At 39.4% G+C, this 21,186-nt stretch overlaps 1 protein-coding gene across 3 annotated transcripts in view; it reads left to right on the top strand.

Annotated features, from left to right (window-relative positions):
• ELMO1 (engulfment and cell motility 1) overlaps window positions 1-21,186 on the top strand; it is a 292,489-nt gene that overhangs the window by 259,365 nt on the left and 11,938 nt on the right. For all 3 annotated transcript variants that reach the window (XM_075212563.1, XM_075212564.1, XM_075212565.1), the window contains 2 exons: window positions 9,035-9,142; window positions 19,779-19,861. In XM_075212563.1, the coding sequence (XP_075068664.1) occupies window positions 9,035-9,142; window positions 19,779-19,861 (191 nt within the window). The remainder of the gene's footprint in view (window positions 1-9,034; window positions 9,143-19,778; window positions 19,862-21,186) is intronic.

Below are 21,186 nucleotides of genomic sequence, written 5' to 3'. Positions count from 1 at the left end.
ACTGTAGGTTTTCAGTGTGATCTATTCTTCATATGTACCTGCCAAACAAGCAATCTGTTGTAATATAAGAGGTGTTTACATCTGTTTATTTCTATTTTATTTTATTTTGCTGTATCCCATGGTAATTATTATATTATATTGGATTCTAAAGAATTTTTTTAAGTTGATGATAATAAAATTACAAAATGTAATTTTAAATTTACAAAAACATAAAAGTCCCTTAGCTCTCTTGTACTGCAAGAAAGCTCAGGGACAGCACTGTAGTAACTGCTGTTGTATATCCTTATATATATTATTTGTGTATGTTGAAAAGCAGCATGCTATATGTTCTGTACATTGCAGCCACAAAAAGACCATATGCTACCAAATCCATAGTAAAGTTAAACAATGCATGAAAATGTATTATGCATAATAATAGCTTGATATGCAATAGGGAAATCTGTATCGTGAGTCTGTATCAGCTTTTAATTTTACCTGTATGTACTTCCAGTCCTAGTACTAGTTAATTATACAGTTTCTCTAAATCGGACTCAATTTAAACTGCGTATGTTTTCAAAAAGTGTTCGGATGTTTCAGAAGATTGACATGATCTGCAAGAAGTACATGACTTATTAACCCACAAATAATTGTGTGACAGATGACTTGATAAACAAAATATATACAGTATACTTGCCTTGCAAATGCCAGTCTTTAGCAGTTTTTCAATTGCTATCTACTATGGTCAACCTGTAATGTAAGAAGAAAGAGAGGGTTACTATACAGGATTACATACATAGTAAATTATATATAGGGTTTTCAGTGCTTATGTTTTGGGGAATTTGGTGTTTATTTTTACTATGAACTTTTTGGGTTTTATTTCCGAATGCATAAAATAGTTTTAAATTCAGTTTGATGACAATATTGTTTTTTTTTGTAAAGTCTTGTTACAATAAAATAAGAAACTCGCATAATTTCTCCTCACCCTAGAACTACAAATACCAGGCAGGGCCGGATTTACCCCTAGGCAACTGCCTAGGGCCTAGCGGTCCCAGAGGGCCCTGCCAGAGCCGACGGTGAGCGGGGAAGGCAAGTTAGAGGGGTGCTCCACTCCGCCCGCCATCCCCCTCTGTCCGCAGGCATAATAAGAAGAACCGCGGCCGAAAATTAAGAATAAAAAAAAAATAAAAAAAATCATAGTCACCTGACCGCGTGTCGGCTCCCGGCAGTCTCCTCTCTCCCACTGAATGTCGGGCGTGACATCATCATGCCCAACGTCCGTGTCAGGGAGAATTCTGCAAGGAGCACTGCCGGAGAAGAGAGGAGGAGCTGCGACAGCGCGACATACAAGAAAGAAAATAAGACAAGAAGAACGGAAAAGAGAAAAAGGCAATTGACAGGTAAGCTAACGTAGGCAGTGGCACATAGGGTGAGAGGCAAGAGAAAGGTGCAATAAGGGCACAGAGGGGCATGAGAGAAAGGTGAACATTTATGGAGGGCACAGTGGGGCATGAGGGCAAAGTGGAACATTTATGGAGGGCACAGAGGGGCATGAGAGAAAGGTGAACATTTATGGAGGGCACAGTGGGGCATGAGAGCAAAGTGGAACATTTATGGAGGGCACAGAGGGGCATGAGAGAAAGGTAAACATTTATGGAGGGCACAGAGGGGCATGAGAGCGGGGGGGGGGGGGTGGGGGTGGAAAACCAGTATCTTGCCTAGGGCCCTATGAGGTCTTAATCCAGCTCTGATACAGGCCTAAGGGGAGGAGAAGAAACTGTTACAGGAACTCAAACACGGCATTAACGTTACTTGTAGCCGAGGCAGGATGTCAACACTGACAGATGTAGGGAGAGGTAATCTTCTGCTAGTAAAGGGAGTGAGGTCTAAGATGGTTGCCCTTTGAATTGTTCTCAAGAAGGATAGGCTGGATAGCAGAAAGTATACTGGTGTAGTGGTGAGGAGGCGAGGGAAGGATAATATGGGTGATGAGGAGAGGGAAGAAGACCTATGGACCACTTAAGAGATGCTAAAAACGTGCAGATCCACTTCAGGAGATGTATGACTTTGTTCACTGAAGCCTGGAAGAACCTGTGCAAGAGGCACTTCACACCAATGCTTCCCCCACATCTGGGCTAGTGTGGGAAGTGCAGTGCTGAAGTTACTGTGCTAATCTCACTAACACTGGCACCCAGGTGCCGGAAGGGCAAGGGGGCATATGCCCAAGAGCTGGTGCCATAGTGAGCTACTTTGGGCTGAGCCATTGGGCCAACTGCATTTTGTTCCTTTTTCCCTGGGCTAAAATTTGCCTGCCCTGCCCTGCTGGCATCTTCACTAAATCACTAAGATATCAGTTTCCAGGCTTTTAAAGTTTTAACTGAAAAATCCAGATAACCCTTAGATAGTTTTTTTTTTTAGTTGAAACCAGAGAGCTGAACCAGGAAAAAAAAACCTGAATCCCAAATTTTATTGAATCAAATCTGTGCAATATGTTTTTTTTAATGCTGCAAATTGCAAAAGTCATGTTATATTTGTCTTTGCGTTTTCCCTTTAAACATGTTCCTTAGATTAAAGTCACAAAACATAAAAACATGAGAGCGCTAGTTCAGCCCAGCTGGAAATATACATGTTCAGTGCCATCTAGAGCATGAAATGTATCCCAGGGTGATTACGCTGTTAGTACTATGGAAGGCAAGATACATATTTTTTCTGTTCTCACTCTGAAATGCTTGACTATTTTTCATCAGGCATCGTAGTAGCCAAGTGTCCCTGATATGCCGTGAGAGTGGAATTTGACATTCTTGATACTGACCGTTTTCCTGTTTCATTTTTATACTGCCAAACAACGGAGAACCACTTCTCATATTATGTATACTGAATGTTACTATCTTTATAGATTAAGATGTATTGAAGGACAAATACAGCTATGACAACTGATTATTTCATGTGTTAAATGTACATCCTTCTAAAGGTAATGTGGCATGAATTGTTGCACCTGCCCGTCAATTAGGTATGTCTGGAAGTTGGACGTTTGAGAAAGGAAGTAACCTTTAGCACTTAGTCTGTTGATGAATTTTATCTCATTATCTAAACTAAATTATTAGGAACAACCTTTGCGGTTCTATTAGTCATTGGCATAACAAGTTTTAGTCTGTTACATGCTGTATATGGTGATGACAGAGCTATGTTGGTGGGCATGGATCTATGACACATTATATTGTGGGTATGGGGTTGTCATATTGTGAACAATTTGTAATTAAGCAGTACCAATTTTGCATATTGCATACACAAATTGGTCTTTATCTCCCATCATCTGTTTGTGTCTGTTATCTACAAGACAACATGTGCACTGTGTATCTACACATATCTACTGCATCAGCAACCCTCAAAATTCCATCATGTACAGTGTATGTGCTTACAAACTGCATGCATCCTTTCCTTAGAGTTCCACTAGTGGCCACCTTAATCCCATTTAGTAGTTTGAGTTTTATCCCGTTAGATTATGACAAGTATAGGATATTTGGCTTTGTTCTAGTAGGTATAGGTGTTCTATTTTTTTTTTAGACTGCCTGTGCCTTAGTAATGCTGTGTTCTTCTCCACTATTTTATGTAGCATGGTCTTTACTTTAAAGGGGATTTATATAAGCATTAATCCTTTTCGCCTGTGCGGCTGCACACATTGCAATCCTGCAACATGGCTTGAGTGACTGTCAACTGTGGTCAATAATCTAGGTGGCCAAATTGGATAAGATGTAACTGTTCTCAACTTGGGCTGAGCAGATGGATCACTTCCGCCATCACTGGAGTATTGTAAGAAACGGTGGTGACATGCCAATTGTCTGCAGATATTGCAGCATAGGTGTTTACCTGCTTAAACCAGTGTGTTTTTGGAGTCCTATAGCAGTAGCTCTGCATTGTTCTAAAAACTTGTTAAAGTAGTTGTGAGACCCGTACGCCCTGGTGGGTTCTTCGAAAATCACCTAGGAAGATTGTTGCAACCAAAACGCAGTTTATTCAAAAGATGATCGTGCAGGTGGGTAGATATACAGTCACTGATGCATTCCATACAAGCACAATGTGCTCATGTGACGAAAGCGCAGTTCCTTGTCACTAATCCACACCTAAAACAGTCCAAAGGCCCAGGTTTTCTACCCTTTGTTATTCCCACAGTGATGGAGCTAATGGGGGGCAGATTCGGTTGGTAGCCAGTTATAATAGCTGGGGAGACTATAGTACTAACCCCGGCGTGTCCTCCACTTGGCGGGTAGGGACCATTGGTTCCCTGTGGAGAAGGTGCCTGTGGGTCTGGCCCATGTTCTATTATGCAATGACTTTCAGATGACAATTCTGATGATATTGTATTTGTATACTCTCATTGTTTAGCCCAGACATCTTGTTCTGCTTTATCCCTGATTAACTAGGCCACCTGGCAACAGTTAAGAAAAAATGTGTCTAACGTATAACAAGTAGCATAAATACGCATGGAATATAATAATGTATGTTAACAAACACATAGGAACACAAAGTACAATAAACTGTAAAGCAGCTAGATAAGGACAGTTGAGTACGCATAAAGGGGCGATAGATCACAAGTGTCCTTCTCACAGCTGAATGAGGTATAATGAGCCTCTTTAGTCACACTTGTCCTAGTTAGAGGTATTTTAAGGTCTCTGAAGTTACTAGATCTGGACCTGAGAGCAGCTATTGACAGCTGAGGTCCAGAGATAGGGGTCATGCTAGAGTATGATTACCCCATCTCCAACATGATGATCATAAACGTTAAAATGCAGTGTGATACAGTTAGCTATGACCGGGTTAAATAAATATCTTCAAGTGCCCATTTACTTATGGCTAGTGTCATGAGTGAGGAATTTTATCAACCAGTTATTGGAGAGGATTTAAAATCTATAGATGTGATGTATGTCTCTCTTAACTCTCATAACTATCCTATAAATATTAAATAACTCTACATAATCCGGAGACAGCCATCTGTCTAAATAGTCTTTTCTGTTTCATATGCAAATAATTCACATTCAATTGACATAGTTGATAACAAGATAATAACTTCCCTCAAAGTCACCTCACCAACATACGGGTTATTAGTTAAAAGTACTTTTAGTCATAATTTGAAGCGTTAATGTAATGCCAACATTGTAATGCAATAAGAGCTGTACTTCGATCATATATCACCCTGCAGAGGCTTACTCACTACCTGGACAGAGTCCATCTATTCACTTCCTATAAATCAAATGTACAGACGTGGGTGTGTTCCTGTCCAGATTTAATCATGTATTCCACATCACGTACTAATTAACTTTCTGCTTTAAATGTCAGGAATATGGGTGAGATTGGCATCAGATGTTTCCTATACCTTGGTGTCTCTGTGAACAGTATTAACTCTCAATGTAACATAACTCTTCGCTTTTTTTTTTTTTTTATTTCCTTCTTTATTGGGTATGTATTCTCTCAGAAATTTATATCATTTAGTTATATAATTTTACAACTTAATATAATTTGTAACATTAATGTAAATAGGCCACTGCACCCCCTGTTCTAAATGATATGGATGTTAAAGCCAACAAGCAGTTCTGTGACAACATAAAAACATAGAGTTGTAGGCAAAGTGCTTTTATACAGGTCATGGAATCTGGGGTGTCTTCTAATACCTGTTCTTGTAATAATTTATAGTAAGCCATATAATAATCTTATAATACACAAGGGTAGATAATGTTTAGAGGAGTTTTGACACTTGACAAAACTACATTAATATTATATAGGGTGTATATATATGTATGTGTATACGTGTGTGTATATATATATATATATATATATATATATATATATATATATATATTGCAGTCGTCATTTAAAAGTATATATGCTTTGATAGAATTTAATTATTCAGAATGTTTATGCCTATAATAGGGATGGGCAACAGGCGGCCCTAGGTCCTCATGCGGCTCTCCGAGCCTTCACCTGTGGACCCCCACCTCCTTCCTGTTTTATTATTGTCAGATTTGTTTATAGCTTGAAACACTTGTTTAAAACACCTGCTGATATGTTATTACAGATATGTGTCTCTGTCTTTGATTAATTGTATGGTATTAACTTATTACAGAGATTAAGAGCGATTTCCGGCTTTTGAAGGTTAGAGGGCACCAAACAGCCCCTGAATTGTATAAGGTTGCCCATCACTACCCTATAACATGTGTATTTCCTATTAATTCACAATTGTATGGAAAGCATTATATATATATCAAAAATGAATTATTGAATTAAAATTAACAAGGGAAAATGAATAGCTTCCTTTAACTAAAATTAAATACAGAAAGTGTAGACTCGTGACACAACAGGTTAGACACTCCTGTCTCAGACAGTTGCAATCTAGATAGTCACTAGACCAGTCATACAGAGGGAGTAAGGCAAATACATATGAGTGCGTATGTAATGCGCTCTGTACTGTGCTCTAGAAAAGCTTTCTCTAGAAGGTTGTTTGTGTGAGCAATTGTGACGCTGTTCTTTTGATGATTATTAATAGACAGGATTTGAATCAAACAAGTACAATCTTTATATAGTAGTAAGGAATCCATAATTTTCATTGTGCGATTGCTTAATGAGGAAAGCGAGAGTCGCCTAAGCTGTGATCTTATTAATGCTTTATTAAGAAAGACATGCTATTCAGAGATGTATTTTTTATTTTACCTTGATTTGTTAAGATGATTTCTTACATGAAATGTCCTCTGTCTATTACCACAGATTGCTCAGATTGTGTTTCATATATAAGATCCTCACTTTGCACATCCGGCGTGTCCACCTAAATTAAACTTGTGTCCTTTTATTAATTGCTGTATCAGTGAACTAAGTAAATTCAACGTTATGGATTGATCTCCAATCAGGACAAGATCTCAGCTGACACCATTAGCGGGTTTACAGCTCTGAATTTGGCCGCCTTGCCTGTCATTGTAGATGGGTTTTAGAGGCATTCTACAACAAACATGCTTTTGTCACATGCAAGCTGTTTAAATGCAGTTTAGAATGAGATTATGCCATAAAAACCTCCAGCATATTCCATTGTAAGGAAGAGAGATAAAGTTCATGGGGCATATTCAATTAGCTTTTCTGTCCGTGGTTACTCGCGGGTGCATGAGTCTCGATACTGCAACATTACGGATTTCCGTATACACCCTATAGGGTTGCGAAGCGAAATTTGCGATGTTGCGGTACAGTATTGTCAGTTTACACGCGCAGCCGCGGATGGAAAAGTTGATTGAATATGCCCCCATGTGTTACAACGTCCACTCTCCCATAACTCTCCGTTATAAATGATCACACAGCAAATTAAATTACCCTAGTTGCATGCTTTAAGTACGTGGGACAAAACCAACCACACTTGAAGGATGAAGTCCGACTTAGTCTGCATGTCTCCTACACATGGATTAGTGGACTTACAGGTGGCGCTCCAATATGCACTGTACGACCATCCATTGTCCAATGTTTCCTGAGCTTTTGCTGTCACTGAGCTTATCCCACTTCAGACTGTGTTTTGCCTAATGACAAAGAGAAGACCCAAAGTATCCATAACAGAGTATCGTTCTTGAAAGCATAACATTGATAGGGGCATATTTAACAATTGACGGTATTGCACTATCGTGCACTTACCGTGTAATTAGGTAATGGAAGTCTCAAATTGATATTTATGAAAGCTCCATCGGACTGTTCAATCTCCAAAACCAGTAATTTTCTCTGCACTTCGTTTTTGCTAGCAGTCACCATACAACAGTATGGTGACTGTTCGGGGCCGGCATTTAACAAGTTCCGAAAAAATATATTTCGGAACTTGTTAAATGCTGGCGTACATCATCCTAATTGAAGAAATCTAATGCTGTCAGCTCTGCTCCGAAGAGCAGAGCTGGACAGCGCATGTGTGGAGGGATCACATGATCCCTCCCTGTCACTCAGCGCTCTCTCTCTGCAACTATCGTTGCAGAAACAGAGAGGGGATCTCGGAACTGGACATGCGCAATTGAAGAGTGAAGAGAAGACCCAAATACAGCGCTTCCGAAGAGGGGGGTAAGTATGATTTTTTTATCACTGAAACAGCAGTTTTTCGGAACTGCTGTTTCTGTGCAGGGCTGTACATAAATGTGAGAAGTAGTTCAATCCTTATCATTGCGATAAGGATTGAAAACTACTTTTCACTTTATGTGAATATTGATAAATGTGCCCCATAGAGAGAGAGAATTTGTTGGCTGCGATACCAGTTATCGATCGAGATGCTCAAAGTTATCCAAAGAGTTTGAAGGCCAGGAACATGTTCACAGTACAATCACCAGTTCACCTCTATATGAATTTGAAATTCAAAATTTGAAACTTGCGTTCACAGTTTGAGTTCACTGATCGCATTGGCTGTTTAAAGTTTGTCTTTCACAGTTTAATCTCTTGTGTTAAAATTTATACTTTCGTTTATTATTTTATTATTTGAGCTGCGAACACTACTGTGTCTGAAGTTCACCAGTCAAGATTCATCGTTTTTCTTTAAAAACCGTTCAACTGTATCAATTTAAGCTTGAACATAATTGAAACTACGTGAATATGGTCAAACCAGTTTGACTTTCTCGAATTTAGCCCCATCTTTTTAATGGAAAAATCCCAGCGAATATTTAAACCAAATAATACATAGCCAGTTGACTTTCAGCTCTTGCAAAGATGCCCCTGTGTCAGAGTGGGCTGCCTTGGCAGAGTTATAACTCTACGGCCACACATATCCAGAAGCCATATAGTATAATTGAAAGTGTTTGTTAGGCTTAATAAAAGTTACTTTGCCCTATGTCCTTATCTATTCATATGTCACATTGCTTGAATGTATATACTGAAACTTGAAGAAGTAGACTCTGCATGTCTTAAATGACTTACAATTTTATTTGGAGCCTTAGGTACTCATTCTAAATATATTTATTTGCGTATTGTCCATTTAAGTCAAAGTTTTGCATTATTGTACTGTAATTGTAGTGCAACTGTATTGCAATTTACTATTTTTATTTTTTGATTTATTTTGCAGATAAGTTTTGGTATTGTCGGCTCTCGCCCAATCATAAAGTGTTACACTATGGAGACAGAGAGGAAAGTACTCAAGGAGAGGTCCCACATGATAATTTGCAAGACAAATGTAAGTTTCTATAATTTATTGCAAAAGTACAAACTGACTGAAAATAAATGTATAGGCATAAGGGGAATTATCTATGGCTACAACAATTCGAATATGCTACATTGTTAAGCATGTGCTATATATATATATATATATATATATATATATATATATATATATATGTACATAGAATATATAATTAATTCCTAGCCATGCTATTAATTTCAATAAACTCTACCCCAGCTATGACATATTCTCAACTCTTAAGTGGGCCCTATATCATATGATATATATATATGTGTGTGTGTGTGTGTGTATATATATATATATATATATATATATATGTGTGTGTATAATATATGTATGTGTATACATATATATGTATGTGTATACATATATGTGTATGTATGTATGTATGTATGTGTATATATATATATATATATATATATATATATATATATATATATATATATAATGCAATGCACAGGTGGGCAATTATACTATTAGAATTTGTATGGCAATCAAACAGAAGACAATGTAGCCCCAGCTATAGAGAATATTCAGAGGCTAGCAAATGTTACCAATGAGCTATCTGAGCTCACTATTATCATAAGTGAAAATACTAATTTAATTCTAACATCCTTCTTATATGCAACAGAAGAGGTTATTTCTTATTTACAAGCTGTAAAGAAAATGTCTCTGTACCGCATAACACTATAATCACAAGGTGACTGTAAACTGATGATATCACTACTTACTAATATGGTGGTCATTTATGCTGGTTATATTGTTAGAATACATGAGAGGTGTGATTACTTTTTTAAACAGCTGTAAAGATATCCTTGTCTGCCAACCTCTGATATCATAACTCATTAGAGATTATAATATATTTCACCACTTTGTAAGGACATTCCTCATCCATGCCAGAGTGACAACAATAAAACACTATACATTGTGTTTGTATATACTGTTTTTAACAATACAAAGCTTCTTTTTTTAATTTCCTTTGCCTTCAAATTTACTTCAGTCAGACATTGCATTGCTCCCAAATACACTCGGCTTCAACCCTGCACCTAGACTAATCCTTATTCAGCATCCTGTCACAGATAGAATCACCTCACACAACTGTGTGAGCGGCTAACCGCTCTCCTTCCCCATATGAATAATTAAACAGAAACTAAGTAAACATAATTTAAGACAATGGTAATTAAAATACTAAAATGTTTTAATTGCATGGTCATAAAACTTCTATTTTTGTATTATAAGGCATAATGCATCCCCTACTGTAAAATAAATGAATACAAAATATTTTGGGTTTATGTGACCTGTAAAAGAGCACATACTGTAGCTTTGTGTATTTATTAGAGATGGTCACTGACCCCCGTGTTTTGGTTTTGGATCTGGATTACCTTCGTGTTTTGGTTTTGTTTGGCTTTGTTTTGATATTTTTGAAAAAAATAATATTTTTTTTGTCTAAAATAACCTAATTTAGTGCTCCACCAGTTCCTTAGATAAGTGAGGTAATTCTAAAGCTAATAAATTATGAAAAAACTGTTTAATCCCTGGTAGGCCGTCCTTAATACGAACACTTGTCTGCAAATTATACAGTCAACCCTGGTTGTCTGCCTCCTCCATCTTTGATTATTGGCAATGTAGCCATCTTTGGGTGTATATTACACCCTCCACTTGTAGTTGAATATAAAAAAAGCAGCCTGCACAGACTGTGGAACTAGAAAGTAAAATTAAATGGACCACGGTAGATTGGTGGCTATCTATGCCCCCCCCCCCGCCCTCCACTTGTAGTTGAATATAAAAAAAGCAGCCTGCACAGACTGTGGAACTAGAAAGTAAAATTAAATGGACCACGGTAGTTTGATGGCTATCTATGACCCCCCGCCCTCCACTTGTAGTTGAATATAAAAAAAGCAGCCTGCATAGATTGTAGAACTAGAAATTCGAATATACAAAGTAATGGACAAAGGCAATTTGGTATCTGTCTGCATCAGAAGTCCCCCCCCACCATCCACTTGTAGTAAAATAGGAAAAAAAGCAGCCTGCATAGACTATAGAACTAGAAATTCGAATATACAAAGAAATGGACAAAGGCAGTTTGGTATCTGTCTGCATCAGATCCCCTCTCCACTAGGAGTAAAATAGAAAACTATTCAGCCGTTATATAATCTAGAATATAAATAGAAAATGAGAAAGGCAATTTGGTATCTGTCTGCATCATAATCATCAACATCCTCATTAGCGCCCTCGTCACCTCCACAAATCTCCCCCTCATCCTCTTCTATTTCCAAAGTGGCATCCTCAATTTGTGTATCACCGGCTACACTCGGGCTGTTCAGGTACACATCAGCATAACTGCTGAAAGGGCTTTTCTTTATGGGTACACTAACAGAATGCTCACGATTAGACATCCCACTGTTGGATGGACTCTCCACAGGGATTGATGTCATTTCTGATTCAGAGCAAACATTATCTCCAATGCCTTACTGTTATCTTGCAGCTCGGCTTTGACGCGTAACAGTAGTTGTGCAACAGTTGTAGGCTCGGTAACATTTTTGGATCTGCCACTAATAGAGAAAGGCGAAGGCCTCATTCTCTCTTTCCCACTTAGTGTGTAGAATGTCATGTTGGCAATTTTTTTTTTATCGGCACTTAAGTTTTCCTCAGTTAGACTTTTTTTTCGCTTCAACACCGTAAAATTTTTTTTGGTGTGTGTTTTTTGGGATGATTTCAAAAGACGGTGTAGTTTGACATCGCCTTTCCCAGATGACGTACTGGGAACACTACCATCAGGACTGGTGACAGAACCTGGTTGCTCATTTTGCTCATGTCGACTGCTTTGAATCCATTCTGAGCCCAAAGCACTTGTATTGCTAAAAATTATTTGGTAGATACTGCTGACAGATAGTAATTTTGACAGCCAGAAATATTTATGCACAATTATGGGGGACACCCCAAAAGCACTGGGGAGTGCTAAATATTAAAAAGAAAAAAAACCTCTATCCTCCTCTCTTCTCTAGCGATTTTTGTTACAACAATTGGAATAAGAATATTGGATTCTCTGTCCCTGCTCTAATCAGCCTGTGACTACACCCTGCTCTCTCCCTCTGTCAAATGGCGATGGATTGCTGTGGAGGCGTGTATTTATAATCTTGAAGTATGGCGAGAACCGAGCCCCGAGATCCGACGACGTCACGATGACGTTCGGCCTCGATTTGCATTCGGAGCGGGCGAGAGAGTACCGACCTACTCAGCTCAGTACTCGGATGCCCAAAGTTCGGGTGGGTTCGATTCTCGGGGAACCAGACCTGCCCATCTCTAGTATTTATATGGGTAGGGTTCACCTCAGTGACTTTTAATATCCTTAGTAGGGGTGAATTAGCCTGTACATAACTGTAACATATTATGTCTGCACTTATTGATTGTCATGTCATGATTTCAGTGCTTAGTTATAGAGTCTGCTACACTACAACTCATGTATTATAAGAAATAGCACACCTCATGTTGTATATAGTATATTAGAACACGAATACATATACACTTTAGCCTGTTTGTAATGCTTTTGTTAGTATCCTGTAAATATACATAGCGGTGTGATTCATCTTATGAGTGGTAAGAGACGCATTGTAAAGTGTTTCTGAAGTTAATGACGCACCTGTAGTACAGATAATTGGTCGTCACACACTTGCTTAGCAGTAAATCATTCATCCATGTATTAATGCGATAAATACTTTCAATTTAACGCATCAGTGCCTATTTATGTGGATGAACCAAGATTTCTAACTGACAGCATAAATCCACACACTTCAGTCGGCTCTAGCGGTAGTTATGCTCAAACCGATCTCGGAGCAGACGTTAATGTCACAGAACCTGGCTGATTAATTTCATGCTGGAAAAAGAAGGGAAAGAAATACAGTAATTGTAAATGGGGCCATAATATATTCTAACATAATGGTTTGCTGATGCTATTTTCTACAACAATGCCTCTATTTAATTGTTCTGGAGAAATCTCACTGGTGCATGTAAAAATAAATAAATGGAGGAAAGCCACATTAATACGTTGATGCAAGGTGGCATGACCTATTTTTTCTGGGCAATACTGTGAAATTCTTTAATATAGGATAGATGTGCACAAGGCTTTCAGTTTGATAGAAATATATTATTTGCTTTTCCAGTGAAATCCATGTAACACATTGAAGTTTTTTTTTATGATATTGAAGAGCTGCATCTGTAGAATTGGTGTAGTGTATCCCTATTTCTGGATGATGCTTTATTCCCAGGTTTTCAGAGCTGAACTGTATATTTGGTTGGCCAGGGGGTTGTACTACAGTTCACTGATCAGTAGCCAGTTTACTAAAAGCACAGAGTTGAAAACTTCAAAGAATTTCATCTTCTTATAAACATTGTAGTACATGTGAAAATAAAATGTAAATCTTGCACATCTACCTTGCATCTCCATCTTTTGCGGGGGAGTTCAGGTCCCTGCGATGAGCCACCGGATATCCCAGTGATAGAATTTCCAGGTACTATGGTGCCTGAACATTGCAGATTTTCCTGTGCATCTCTATGGGATATGAAGAAAAGTTTGTGATGATAGGTCACCATGGAATGCACTACACGGCACATCACACTGAATTGAATTCCCCCTTTGAGTAGTCATTCTATTTTTATGTATCACTGTATTTGCAATAAGGAGAAAATAAACATTGTTATTGTTATTATCAATAAGTACTATTTAAAATAGTGGATTCAGAGAAATTGTCTGAAAATTAGATGATATTCACGATTTCTCTTTCATCCATCTGGGGGACACTACTTAACCATGGGGTTGAGTCGGGGGGAGGAGTCTGGCACCCAAAGAGTTAACTTTTTTCAGCTGACAGCATATCACCCCCGCCAATTCCCACATACCTCAGTTTGAATTGGGTGCCCTTGGAAGAAGGTTGCACCTGAAGAGCTCCAAGAGAGACAGTGAACAGGGTTCACTGGTTATAGGTTTTTTCCTTTTCTTTGGCAGTTTTTTTCTTTTGACAGTGGCGAGAGGCTCCGTGCAAACGAAGCTGACTCGTGGGAGAAGCGCCTGTCGGGGGGGGCGGCCCCGCTGACAGAGAGGTAAGAAGCGCTTCTCACAGTGGGAAGCAGGTCTTGGATTTTACAGGCTTCAGGGGGCAAAAAGACGTCCTTGCCTGTAAATACTCCAAGACCTAGGGCTAGGCCTAGGTTTAGTTCTTTCAGACAGCCTCCTTACGGGGGCGGGTCTGGCAGAGGCCAGACTACCGATCCAGGGGCCGTGGAATCCAGGAGACAGTCCCGTAGGGGAAGCTCATCCTTTGCCCCTGTGGCGCGGAGAGCTTCTTCCGCCAAGCTGCTGTATAGACCAGCGGCATGACTACCACCCACCTCTGGTTCCAGAGGGTGGGGTGGGGTGGGAGGATGGCTGCTTGGGTTTGCCCGGCAGCAGACAGGGTCCTTGATAGACGAGTAGGTCCAGAATATCGTGATAGAATTCATGGGACCAGCTCACCTCAGGTTTTGGAAAAAATTACCTCGCTGGCTTCTGTCAAATCAGAAAGAGCTCAGGGCTGTCGATTTTCTTTGTTCAGACGAAGCTATACAGGCTTAGAATTTCCAGTAAGGGAAAAGGTTTTAGTCACACCCATTCAGGGTGCTAAGGCTAGACGAGTTGTTCAGTCTATGACCGAACGTCTAGAGTCTGAAAGGGTCACAGAGAATCACTTGTCTAAGAATGAGTTTCTTGAGACTAGTGAGGGACTTGGTACGCAACAGAAGGTTGTCTCCACAGGACAAGTTGAGGTCCTAGATGGAGTGGACAGGCAGGATCCTGTCAGACAAGAGGCTGTCAGTAGCCAGGTCTTTGAAGCTGCTGGCAAAGATGGTGACATCTTTCGCGAACTTACCCTGGGCAGGGTCCCATCCCAGAGGAGCATTCCCGTGCTCGAGGTACCAGTAGAGGAGGTATTTCCTCAGCTGGTGGTTGCTGGACAAGAACCAAACAGAAGAACAAAGACAAATAAATATTTGGACGTAGTGAGGGCATTACGTATATATGTTAAGACATCTGCAAAGATACGTAAGACAGAGTCTCTATTTGTGTTGTTTGACTTTTCCAAACGGGGATGGCCAGCATCTAAGCAAACTATTGCCAGATGGCTTACCCTGACTATCAGGGAGGCTTATGTTCAAAGTATTAATCTCCCTGTGCCGAAACGTATTGTTGCCCATTCTACCCAGTCGGTTGGGGCATCTTGGGCGGCTCGTAATGGAGCCACGGCGGACCAGCTGTGCAGAGCAGCCACCTGGTCCTCGGTCCATACCTTTACGAAATTCTACCAATTTAATATATTTGAGTCTGGGGACGCCTCCTTTGGCCGTAGTGTTCTGCGTGCAAGGAGATCAGAGCGGTCCCACCCTTCAGAGGGATTGCTTTTGTAAGTCCCCATGGTTAAGGAGTGTCCCCCAGATGGATGAAAGAGAAAACGGGATTTATACTTACGATAAATCTTTTTCTCTGAGTCCATCTGGAGGACACTCCCATCCCCCCCCCCCGTCTTTTCGTTGTTTTGTCTCCACTCCCCCCTCTGTTGAGTGGTGTGTCTTGGTTGATTGGCCTATCTTCCTAATGGCTTTTGTAATCAAACTGAGGTATGTGGGAATTGGCGGGGGTGATATGCTGTCAGCTGAAAAAAGTTGACTCTTTGGGTGCCAGACTCCTCCCCCCGACTCAACCCCATGGTTAAGGATTGTCCCCCAGATGGACTCAGGGAAAAAGATTTATCGTAAGTATAAATCCCGTTTTTATTAAAAGAATGACTAGAGCTGGCAGAGAGTCCTAAATCCGTCCCCCCACCTACTTCATCCCCAAAACACCAGTCTCAGGGCCACATGTCCAGGTATATTTATAAAGTGTTACATTATCTAGATACTAATTATACACAACCTAATACACTTCAGGGGCTGCATGGGCTGCCCTTTAACCTTTCAAACGCCTGCACATTCCTTTAAATCTCAGTAATACTTTTAAACAGTCCATTTTCTCAAATAAGGAGGCAGATATCTGTAACAACATAATAACACGTCAGCAGGAAATTTAAACAAGTGTTACCAGCTATAGCAAATAAAGATGACAATAACCCAGGAAAGAGTAGGGGGCCACAGCTGAAGTCTTGGAGGACTGCATGTGGCCCTAGACCCTACTGTTGCTGATCTCTGACCTAGTCTAAAACTACTACTAATTTAAAAAAATGGTTCTCTACTTTTAGTGATAAAATATTAATAACGTGATTTACTGAATTACTTGATTTTGCTTTGTGAATAAATGGTAACATTTTGTGGTATATGGAGAAATACTGATAACATACAAATGTTGATGTAGCTAGAGAATGATTATTTAGCTGTCCTTTCCATCTTTATGCATTTTAGTTACAATAACATTTAAAAAGGCTCCCTGTACAGTTTAATCTATTTTTATTATTCCTGTAATCTTTGTTCAGTTAAAACATGCCAAGGCTTATATGGATATAAATAAAAGATTTTTAACAGATTTTAAGCCTAGGAATTTGGCATCTGTTGTAAACATAAATACAGATCCCTGTGCATTTAAAATTAATCCTTTTGTTTTCGTTGATTGAAGCTATAGTGGATTGGATCTTAAAATCCCTGAAATAAAAAATTGGAAGAATGTAGAGTAAACAATGGTATGCCTTACGGCAATAGGAATCTGTCTTATTGTTCTTTGGGGATTAGCGATAGCGTTTTGAAAGAGTATTATTGGTAATTAGTTAAATGAACAAAAAGATTTAAGTACATTTTGGCATCACACTTGGTTATGTAGTTTATTCAATAGTTATATAACACTTTCCATGCAACAAAAAAGGCAGCGCTGTAATTTAATAATATTGAATTTATATGTAATGTTTGCCTTCAGTTTGTGGTACTTTTCTGCTGCTGCATCTTCCTTTGCAGACTACATCACAGTGATTTTATTATTTATTGTAAGGGACCATCGCTCTGTACAAAAGGCATACAGTAAAATATTTCAATAAATTCCGGAGAAGGGGAGCAGCATGAAAGAAGTCTTGGAGGTGGGAGTAAGAAGAGATAATCAGAGGGGAGGTGAGGCAGCAGTCATTGGCAGAACAGAAAGGGGAGGATGGAGTGTGGACAGAAATAATGTTGGAGATGTAGGGTGAAGAGGAGTGGCTGGGGCAGCACGGCATAGTGATTAGCACTTCTGCCTTGCAGCACTGGAGTCATGAGTTTAATTCCCAACCATGGCCATATCTGTGACGAGTTTGTATGTTCTCTCCCTGTTTGCTTGGCTTTCCTCCGGGTGCTCCGGTTTCCTCCCACACTCCAAAAATATACTGGTAGGTTAATTGGCAGCTAACAAATTGACCCTAGTCTGTGTGTGCGTGTGTCTCTCTCTGTGTCTGTGTGTGTGTATGTGTGTGTGTGTTAGGGAATTTAGACTGTAAGCCCCAATGGGGCAGGGACTGATGTGAGTGAGTTCTCTGTACAGCGCTGCGGAATCAGTGGCGCTATATAAATAAATGGTGATGATGATGAGGGCTTTAGAGGTGAGGTCAAGGAGTTTGAACTGAATTCTGTAGGGGATAGGAAGCTAGTGTAACAGCTGGCAGAATGGGACAGCTGACCCAGAGCAACAAGAGTGTGGAAAATAAGATAATCAGAGGTGTTAAGGATGGATTGAAGTAGGGAAAGGTGTGTGAGAGGAAGTCAAGAAAGGGTGAGGTTGCAATAATAGTTCATACAAGTGATGACAAGAGGGTCGATGATCGCCTTTGTTGCGTCCACAGTGAGAAAGGGTCTGATCTTGGAGATATTGCAAAGGTGGTAGCAGTATGATTGGAAGAAGGACAGAATGTCAGGAGGGAAGGAGACGCAGGCAGCGCACTTTTGCAACAGAGGAGACGGTAGTTTTGTCAACATACAGAAAGAGAATGGTGTCATGGACACTGATGTAGTGGAGGGTTTGTCGGAGGAGGGGTGATGGGTATAGTGGTGAAACTAAATGGGGTGAAGCTGCTAATGGGGCCTGGAGGTGACGTGGGCCTGTCAGTGCTGCACATGATCAGTAGATGCCCCCACTTGTTTGAACAACATCGCAACCCAAATTTTGCTTCCTGTGCCTAACCTATCCCGTTAACGCCTTTTTCTGTGTTATACTTATATTCTGAAATGTACTGCCCTGACCAATAACCCCTGCTATTCCCAGCATGTTTTTTTTGCTGAGCAACTGCCTACATCCTGAATTCCTTACATATTAAAGAGGATGCTGTGATAATGTGACATTTCCATCCTAGAGTATAAGCAGCAATCCCACGAAGATATAAGGTGCATTTTTTTTTTTTTTTCTTATCATAAATCACTGTGGCAGGCTATAAGAAGAATGCTAGTATATACCACTTTCCCATGTTTTTTCCTTCACGGTGCTATTAATGTTTTATGATTCTGAACTACCATGGCAGCTACAGTCACATGGCATAGGATAGAGTGAGCAGAGAGGCTTTAGTATGCCATCTGAGCTCTCTCTGCACCGTGACATCCTCCCCCTCTATTGACTGTCTGGCAGACAGTTCTGTTTACCAACCAAAGAGCTTTTACAGGAAATAATGATTTGTAAGACGAAAATTTAGAAAAATGATGCATGCTTAAAAAGTACTTCACTTGCTATTTAAAGAAAATAAATGTGTGTGGTTGCTGATTTAAATGTAATGTAGTCAACTAGTTTGTGAATTCACACAATCCTATTTGTTTCAACATTGGAAAAAAAGTATGAAAACATGAAAATTGCAATTGTTTTGACACACCGTAATCCCAACTTCCTGTGTGGCCATTGTTGGGCAATACTCCCATTCTCTTCCCTACCATTGGGTGCATCCGTGCTGTGCTTAACTGACAGGAGTAAACTGGTAGGGAGGTTAAGAGATCATAACAAATTTGAGAACAGTTAATGGGATATGGGTTTTTACTATCCTTGTGAAATTAGGATTTAGTAATCCCTCATTTTACCGTAATCAAGATTTGCTGTGTTAGTAATTATAAAATGCCACTTAAACTGAAAAAGAATTCATTTAATCAATGTTCATGTTTAATAAGTACATAGTGCCAATATTGAAGGTACACTACAAGTTATGTAATCTATTCCCCCTGTTTTAAACAATGCTTGTCAGGAATACTTTCTTAAGGTCTGAAGTAAAAAATGAAAAAAAGAAATTGGTTGCACACTTAATCAACCCTGGTTCCATTTATAACTCCTGATAAACTTAAAGAGGACCTGACGTATTTTAGCTAAAGGACGTTTTACATAGTCCCTTTGGTAGCAAAAGGAATAAATGTTGCCTCTGACCAGGAGAGAGCATGAAATATCTCTGTGACGCTGTCTGCAAATGCCAAATGTCGCCTGCAGAGACAGACTCCTGCTCATCCTGGGCGGGTTTCTCCCTCAACCTGTTAGACAGACAGAAGTGATGTAGGAGGAAGCTGTCTGGGAACAAGGATGAATCAAATATTGTCTTAGTCTGTTTCTGAATTACTCCAGTGGCCTGTTGTAAATATTTTTGTACTGTTTTGACAACTTGTAAACACATTTTTCTGCATGTAGTGCCAGTGGCAGACATTAAAGCAATACTTACCGGAAAGGACTGTCCTCACATGAAGGAGAAAGGAGCACACAAACAAAATAAGGTGAGCTGTCTTTAAAGCACATTTCATACAGAATTTATTAAACTGCTTTTTCCTGCCTTCCTGTGGTGATTCATTGTAGCTGCAATTTTCCTCCTAGTGGCACAATTTTTGTCACTTTGTTAAGTAAGTCTGTAATTAACAGATGACATCTATGGATGCCTTAGAGCCATCATAGTAGGATAATTATACTGTATACTCCTTGATGTGTCAGGATCCATAGTACTAATGGAATGAATATGTTCCTGTCTTGTATAACCAATCTCTTTGTATAATCAAAAAGAACAAGTCTAGATAGAGATGAAATGGATTTAACCATTTTCTATTAATTTACATATTATTATTATACACTGTTTTCCGTTTGGCAAAGACTATTAACAGGAGTGGCAGAAGTAACTGTTGTCCTAGCAGATAAAGAGGAAAAAGCTTAATAGGGTATAAAAGTTGCTTTTACCTTATTGGGGAAGATGGATATAAACATAAAGCTTTGGCCTTGAACTGTAACAAAGTATGTGGGAATTCTCATGAATGCTGCCTATGGCCATAGCCATCTAGCTCTATTGTGTGTTATCACATAGTGTATTAAGTAAGTAGGAGATCTCCATGGGGCTGCAGGTCTACAGACCTAATAGATCCTTTACCATGCAAACTGGCAGCAGGAGAGCCCATTAATTAATAAACAACAATATCTGAAATATATCCTTGCTCTTTTGAGTTTGCTATAAGGGAAAAATGATCCCCGCTATGTCACTTGTTGCATTATCCACTATGATACCTGTCTGGTATCTGGAAAGTCTTCCTTTGTCTGTATGTGCATTATTTGTAGATGGTGGTATGCATACTATATTGGATTTGAAAGAGAGATTTAGGGGTACTAGGTATTAAGTATGGTGGAAGTGACTACTAATTAGATATATAGGACAGGGAATTGCATTGCTAATTAGATAAATAAGGTACTGGGAAAGTTCCAGGGCAGTTTAGGAGATAGAGGACCCACAAGTTTCACTTTACCAGTGGTAGTGAGACAATGACTTTCTCCATCTTAGGGGTAAATGTATCAAGTTGAGAGTTTTTCGGCAGGTTTGAAAAACCAATCAGATTCTACCTATCATTTATTTAGTACATTCTACAAAATAATATCTAGAATCTGATTGGTTGCTATAGGCAACATCTCCATTTTTCAAACCCGCCGGAAAACTCTCAGCTTAATACATTTACCCCCGAATGATCATTTTGAAAGATTTCTGTCTTATTTCAGTAGGACCCAGTAATTTGTTGAGGTCGATGGTATATAGAGAATCGGTAGGCTGCAATCTCATAAATATTGG

This window comes from Mixophyes fleayi, chromosome 5 (genome assembly GCF_038048845.1).
Source record: "Mixophyes fleayi isolate aMixFle1 chromosome 5, aMixFle1.hap1, whole genome shotgun sequence".
In the NCBI taxonomy this organism is placed as follows: domain Eukaryota; kingdom Metazoa; phylum Chordata; class Amphibia; order Anura; family Limnodynastidae; genus Mixophyes; species Mixophyes fleayi.
Note: the sequence above shows the minus strand (reverse complement) of the source record. Positions and strands in the feature narration are given on the sequence as shown.